At 46.5% G+C, this 7,378-nt stretch overlaps 1 protein-coding gene across 2 annotated transcripts; it reads right to left on the minus strand.

Moving 5' to 3' along the window:
• Positions 1–939: 939 nt before the first annotated feature.
• LOC308587358 (uncharacterized protein) lies at positions 940–7,016 on the minus strand. 2 transcript variants are annotated; one of them, XR_014008331.1, is made up of 4 exons: positions 4,644–5,028; positions 3,792–3,855; positions 2,481–2,608; positions 940–1,051 (listed from the first exon to the last, which is right to left on the minus strand). XR_014008331.1 is itself a non-coding variant. In XM_081194900.1 (4 exons), the coding sequence occupies exons 1-4, from the start codon at positions 6,246–6,248 to the stop codon at positions 1,035–1,037; spliced, it is 303 nt and encodes a 100-aa protein (XP_081051026.1). In that variant the 5' UTR covers positions 6,249–7,016; the 3' UTR covers positions 940–1,034. The 2 variants fall into 2 exon arrangements, 1 of the variants encoding a protein (XP_081051026.1); XM_081194900.1 differs by lacking the exon at positions 3,792–3,855 and adding an exon at positions 6,216–7,016 and having other exon boundaries at positions 2,481–2,606; positions 4,644–4,770.
• Positions 7,017–7,378: the final 362 nt, after the last annotated feature.

The following is a 7,378-nucleotide window of genomic DNA, read 5'->3' on the forward strand; positions in this document are numbered from 1 at the left end:
AGTAGGGGATCAAATACTCCCCCCTCCCACTGTACCTGTGACTTGTAAAGGGATTTGTTCCTTGCTGGGATAATATGGACAAACATCCTTCAAGAAGGCAGACCTTGGGGCAAGTGGGTTGCACAGCCAGGGAGGGCAACTGCTGGCAGAACCAGAGCCAATTTAAGGTGAGTGTGGGTTGCGATGGACTCCCAAGATGGACCTCAAAGTTCCTTTTGTTCCTCTTCATTCACCTGCCCTTCGTTGCAAGGTCTGCAACATTAAAGCACAGCGTTAACAGTGGTTCCTAAAGTGGGGGCCTTGGTGGGATTAAGTTTATCAGCTTTCTTAAACAAGAGTTTTCACTTGATTTTGAATAGATGTGTAATTAATTTTTACTGTTTTTAATTAACTTCATTGAGTTACTATCGTCCTTACTCGGTTGCGCAAACCACTATTGTGAACAATGCATTTTATAGGGTAACTTAGTGGATCCAGGGGGTGGGGTTTTGGAACCAAGAAGGCGGGGGCCCAAAAGTTTGGGAACAACTGTTTTTGAACGACTTTATATAACTAGGGAATCTTCCAAAAAGCAGGAGCAAAACCTGCACACGCATGGGGGCAGCTTCTTAGGGTGATTATTGGGTTTACAGTATCTTCCGTGCTCCCCCCCCCCCAATTATACCACTTACTATTATTTATTTATTACTAGTTATATCCCACCTTCCCCCAAGGAGCTCAAGGTGGCAGATATTGTTCTCCCCTATGCTCACAACAACCCTGTGAGGTACATTCAGCTGAGCACTGGAGAATGGCCCAAAGGTCACACCCAGTAATCTTCATGGCCAAGTGGGAGAATCTGAAAACTGCTCTCTCCCAGGTGCTAGGCCGGTGCTGTGACCACTACACTGCACTGTCTCTACTTCACCACGACTTCCACAAATAGAGCAATACGAGAGAAAAGCCCAAAGCAAATGTACATTGCCTCATTACACAGATTTCTCAACAGTGTTGGGTTTTCCACTGGCGCTGAAGTTCACACTTTTCCCTTGCTTCTACTTCCAGCTTTGATCTGCAAACAGAGAGATCCAGTCAGTAAGATGCAGGATTAGGTCTCCTGGTTTATTGTGCTCTCTGCTCTCTCTGGCAACATTCCCAATACACTTCTCTCTGTCCTGTCCATGGGATTTATATCATGTTCTCATGCAGTGCAACATGTACCGGCTGCCCCATCTTTGATTGGCATCTTCTGTGTAGGATGGGGGGGCACCTGGCTTGCCAGCAGTACATGTGGAAAGGATCTGGGGGTCTTGGTGGACCACAAGCTGAACATGCGCCAACAGTGTGATGCAGCAGCAAAAAGAGCTAAGGCTATTCTAGGCAGCATCAACAGAAGTCTGGTGTCCAGATCAAAGGAAGTTCTATAGTCCCACGCATGGCATGAAATTTATTATGGTCAGAGACCAGCTTGTGAAACACAAATGGAACTACAATCCCAATAGCAAAATGAACATTTAAAACAATATACAACAATGGATTTTATGTTTAAAAGTGCGATAGGCGTATAAACACATAAAAACCTGCCCTTCTTGCATTTTTGGATACAAGAAAAAAGAGATAGGCTGCTGGAGCAGCTATGTATCTCTCGATTTCTACAATTTTGTAGTCGGGGAACCTTGAGCAGTCCTGTTGTCTCTTGGTGTCTATAATTCTTTGCTGAACCATAGCTTTTGCTTGGCCCAAGCCCAGACTTAGAAGGGCTTGAGGGGCAAAACCCAGTTTCTGAAGTGTGTTCAGGACTGCTGTCTGCCAGCCTGTAAAAGGTAAAGGTAAAGGTAAAGGGACCCCTGACCGTTAGGTCCAGTCGTGGCCGACTCTGGGGTTGCGGCGCTCATCTCGCTTTTTTGGCCGAGGGAGCCGGCGTACAGCTTCCGGGTCATGTGGCCAGCAGGACTAAGCCGCTTCTGGCGAACCAGAGCAGCACACGGAAACGCCATTCACCTTCCCGCCAGAGCGGTACCCATTTATCTACTTGCACTTTGACGTGCTTTCGAACTGCTAGGCGGGCAGGAGCGGGGACCGAGCAACGGGAGCTCACCCTGTTGCGGGGATTCGAACCGCCAACCTTCTGATCGGCAAGTCCTAGGCTCTGTGGTTTAACCCACAGCGCCACCCGCGTCCCGCCAGCCTGTAGTCCCACTCTATTCTGCCTTGGTCAGACTAACCCTGGAATGCTGCCCTGTGGGCTCTTGTGGGAACAAGGTCTTCACTTGTGGGCAGAAGGGGAGCAAGGAGCAAGCCAGTATAGTCTTCTCTAGGGAGGGAGTTCCAAAATTGTCTGGGAGCCCCAGGTTGCTACTGAGGAGGACCTCTCCCACATCCCCAGCAACCATGCTTGTGAAGAGGACCAAGAGAAGGCTCTCCCCTGAAGATCTCAGAGCCCAAACAGGTTTGTATGTGGGAATATGTTATTCCAGAGAAAATAATATGGGATCACTGACCTTTCTCCGCACCAGGATATGCTGTCTGCGATTTTGTGCTGGCAAACGCTTTAACACTGGGGAATCTGCTTGGTCGTTGTCCTGGCCCTTTCTGCTGGGTGAAGAACTCCTCTAGTTTCTGCCAAACTCTTTAATGCACACATACACAGGAAAGACAAGGGTTAAAGGCACTGCTGGCGCACTGTGTGGCCAAACAGGAGCTGAGAGATTGGTTGGGCAAGCTACATGCCCCCTGCCCCATACTTTTGAAGTATGTGTCCAGGGCAGCTGTTTACCAGCTCCATCTGGTACGCAGGCTGAGACCCTACCTGCCTCAGACTGTCTTGCCAAAGTGGTGCATGGTCTTGTTATCTCTCGCTTGGACTACTGCCATGCACTCTACGTGGGGCTGCCTTTGAAGGTGACCCAGAAACTACAACTAAGCCAGAATGCGGCAACTAGACTGGTAACTGGGAGCAGCCACCGAGACCATATAACACCGGTCCTGAAAAACCTACATTGGCTCCCAGTACGTTTCCGAGCACAATTCAAAGTGTTGGTGCTGACCTTTAAAAAGCTCTAAATGGCCTCGGTCCAGTATATCTGAAGGAGCATCTCCACCTCCATCGATCTGCCCGGACACTGAGGTCCAGCACCGAGGGCCTTCTGGCGGTTCCCTCACTGCAAGAAGCCAAGTTACAGGGAACCAGGCAGAGGGCCTTCTCGGTAGTGGCACCTGCCCTGTGGAACGCCCTCCCACCAGATGTCAAAGAGAACAACCAAGAGACTTTTAAAAGACATCTGAAGGCAGCCCTGTTTAGGGAAGCTTTTAATGTTTAATAGACTATTGTATTTTAATATTCTGTTGGAAGCCTCCCAGAGTGGCTGGGGAAACTCAGCCCGATGGGCGGGGTATAATAAATTATTATTATTACTATTTTTTGGCAGCTGCAAGAGTTTGAAGAGGTCAGATGTGTGTTTGTGGGGAGTGAGGTTGCTCCTTCTGACCCCATCCCTGACCTCCACACATGCAGCAGAAAGTGCGCTGGGCACATGCTAGCGTAGGGGATACATAGAAAGCCCCCCCCCCCGAGCCCCTTCGCATCTCATGTGGGTGGAAGTCAGGGGTAGGACCAGGGAGCGCTCTGTACTTCACCTGCCTCAAAGCCTTTTGGTGAACTTGTTTTAAAGCTGAAAACTCGGTACCATCTCCTGATGGCTATAGACAAAGTCTCCCATTATGCGGGTACAATTCAAAAGCCAGAGCAGCCAGCCATGCCCAGGTTCTGAATACAAGGTTGTCATAGAAACCTAGAGTTAGAAGGGTCCTACCTTTCCCCCCAGGGCATCTCTGATGAATGGCTCAGCGATAGCTAGGAGGCTGCTGTACAGGGATCTGTGGAGAGAAGGAAAGCATCCTGTGCTCCCATCAGATGTCAAGGAAATAAACAGCTATCTGACTTTCAGAAGACATCTGAAGGCTGCTCTGTTGAGGGAAGTTTTTAATGTTTGATGTTATATTGTGTTTTAATTTGTTGGAAGCAGTCCAGAGTGGCTGGGGAAACCCAGTCAGATTGGTGGCATATAAACAATAAAGTATTATTACTATTACGATTACTATCACTATTATTATTTAGGCAACATGCAAAAACATTCCTCTTTACTCAGGCCTTATAGCTATTAAATAATCTATGGCCTGTGAAAGTGTGAGGGAGAAGACTATTATTGGGTTATTTTATTATTAGACTGTCATGCTTTTATTATGTTTTTATTGTTGATGTTCTGATGTAATGTTTTTAATGTTGTACACTGTCCTGGGATCTTTTGATAAAGGGTGGTATATAAACTGAACATCAAGCAAACAAGCAGCAGCAGCAGCAACAACATGAAGAACAGAACAGGGAGCCTGCCCTGATAATGTAAAGCTTAGATGTTTAGAAAGTTGGTGTAATATTTAATTTGTCCCAGCCTATTGTTTACACTTTGGAACATTTCAAATACTTGCTGTAATAATTTTCAGTGACAATATCACTCCGAGCTTTCCCCCCCCCTGCAATCAGGCAGCTTATGTATATTTGTTATGAAAATATTTTTTATGCTGGGTCTTTATTTGTGGTAGGAGGTGGTAGGTCTTGCAAGAAGGACCCAAGGCCAACAGAATCCTTGCAAGGCAAAGCAATGTACCGTGTTCCCAAGATGAGAAGTGTGGATCTTGCAATTGAAGATACTGATCATCGTCCCCCGAAGAACATCCTGATCTGATGTGGTGGAGAGACAGGTGTCCTTTGCATTGATGGAGGCATCCTTGTTCCTGATGGGAAGCACAACACAGCACAGGATTTGCAACATGCCCAAGATATCAGGGTTAGATCTAAAAAAGCAGGGACTCCATTCTTGCTTATGAGAGGATTTGCTTAATACATTAAATGAAACACAAACTTAATACTGTGATCAGTTTCCCTTGACCTGGTTTTATTATTCTGTTCTTGATTTCAATTACAGTGGTACCTTGGGTTACGAACTTAATTCGTTCTGGAGGTCCGTTCTTAACCTGAGGCGCACTTTCTCTAATGGGCCTCCTGCTGTTCTCAACCCAAGGTACTATTTCTGGGTTAGCGGAGTCTGTAACCTGAAGTGTATGTAACCTGAGGTACCACTGTATCCAGTCTCAGGCTTCACTTCTATGTTAAGCTGAACAAACTATAGCAAAATAAGGACAAATATTAATATCTCATTCATTGAGAGACAAGACTCACAGGTCTGTGGTGTTGCAATTTTTCAGCACCCGTCTGCACATAAATTTAGGGGGGGGGGTTTGTTGTTTTTTTAGGAGAATGCAGAGACTATCTTGCACAGGGTTGGTAAGTGTTTGCCAGAAACCAATCTGACAACAGTATTGCCTAGTAATTTAAATTAAGTTTTTGTTAACACTCTGTAGGCCTGATGCTGGTACTTCATACTGGCATCTTGAAGATGGGAGTATTTCAACCCTGACCTTGGGGAGGACTGACAGGGAAATCCTACACCACCATTAGGTAACAGTACTACACCCAAATAGCTCCAGTGCTACGTATCAGCCCAGCTTGTGACATAAAGAGCAACCCCTTCATTTGAGAGTCTTGCTGTCATCCAACTGTGCTTGCTAAATATATATAGTGAGAGCTTCTTACGCATTAGTTACTCCAAGGATTGCTTACAGACGTAGACTATGCACAGGCAAGTATATTTGGAACACATTTATGCAAAACATAATAGGTTGAAAATAAACATGCATGCATTTGGATAATACCTATGCATTAAATAGGAATATATGGAATTGTCATTGTTAACTCTTTCTTTTACATTGTTCAATTAAACTGTTCTTTTTTTAAAAAAACTAAAAAAACCTGCACAGACTGGAAGACCCAGGAAAGATGAAAAGTATTATAGAAGGAGTCCTGGGGCTCATCTAGTCCAACCCCTGCAAGGCAGGAATCACAGGTCAGAAAGAATCATTGAATTGTGGAACTGGAAGGGCTCCCAAAGGGTCATCTAGCCCAACCCACTGTGTGGGGATCTGGCTGACCATGCTGGACTTAGAGGGGCCCCTCTGGCCTGACCCACACAGCCCATGATACAAAAAATGGAAATTTGAAAGAGCTTTAAAAAATAAAAAGGAAACTGTAATTTTCTTTACAGTCTCCATGCTGTCACTCAAGCTGTTTACAGAATTACGATCACACTTACAGTCTTTAAGGCCTCGTAATGGCCACTTACCCAGTCCTGTCGTGGGTGGCAGTTGCGGCCCATCGCAACGGGGCCGGATCCCCGGGGGCAACGTTGCAGAGGCAGCTGGCAGTTGGGTGAGAATTCTCCATGGTGACCAACCAGAATGTTGGATGTCCCCAGCAGCGTTGGTTTGAATTCTGGCCATTCCGGCCAGGTGGACGGGGCTTGGGAGCAGACCTGAGTGGAGCGGTCTTCCCCCTGGTCCACCCCAGGGCCATAAAAGGCCAGCTGCCCCGATCCCTGGGACTACAAGGCAGCTGAAGGGTTGGCGTTGGAGAAAGAGGAGTTGGAGCTCTGCGGCAGTTGGAGGCAGAGAGCGCAGGTGACCCATTTTGTCCATGATTTTTGCCTTCAGGTAACACAACGGGGTGCAGTGGGGGGAATCACCCCCTGGAATTAGGCGGGGCATGTGTGGGTGGGGGAGAGAGAGACTCATCTGGAGAGCGGTTCCTGGAAAAGGGCTTTAGAAAAGACTCTTGCAGTCAGTTTTCTTGCCCTAGAAACCACGTGGCTGTCTTTTTGGGACTGGTAGTTGTCCCTCCGATTGCCATTTTGCACTTCTTCAGGTGTGTGTGTGTGTGTGTCACTGTTACAGTGGCGTACCCCCTTCCTCTCATCGCCACAATTGTGGGCAGGTGGTCCTTCACCTTATCTGCACTTATCCCCTGCCTGCCCTTAAAAACCAAAGCCTTTGAAGCCATGCACATTAGCAAAGCCTGCCAGTGTGCCTTCAGCAATTATAAGTTCATTTCCTTCTGGCAATGTGTCAGGGAGGGGAGGTGTTATTTTTAATTTCACAATGGACCAAACGCACAGAGATTTTTTTTTAAGGGGAAGAATTTTGCAGGAAACAGCTCTCAATTCGTTTCATGTCTGGCAATATGTCCACAGGAGGATGCTATGCTGAACTGCTCGTGTGACCTAAGGCACAATAAATTTGTTAGAAAAACTTTTGCCTGGACTTAAAATCCGAGGACTGCACTTGGAATAAATCTGCAGGACAAGCTGTGATTTTGATGCAAAACTGAGGAAAAGCTTCACTTTATAGATACACACATAATATATAAGTATTTTTTTTAAAAAAATTGCTTTATAGTCAAGACAGACACACACAGACTCGTCCCTCTGTCCTGTCCGATTATGCCTCCAAG

Source organism: Podarcis bocagei (genome assembly GCF_964188305.1).
Source record: "Podarcis bocagei genome assembly, chromosome: 5".
NCBI classification, from domain to species: Eukaryota; Metazoa; Chordata; class Lepidosauria; order Squamata; family Lacertidae; genus Podarcis; species Podarcis bocagei.

Excerpts from the sequence above, each read along its gene's own strand:
- LOC308587358 (XM_081194900.1), bottom strand. The coding sequence starts at position 6,248 with ATGGGCCGCAACTGCCACCCACGACAGGACTGG. Across the intron at positions 4,771-6,215 it reads GCCACCCACGACAGGACTGG|GAACAAGGATGCCTCCATCA; the intron begins GTAAGTGGCCAT and ends GCTTCCCATCAG. Across the intron at positions 2,607-4,643 it reads CTTCTCATCTTGGGAACACG|TTTGGCAGAAACTAGAGGAG; the intron begins GTACATTGCTTT and ends TGCATTAAAGAG.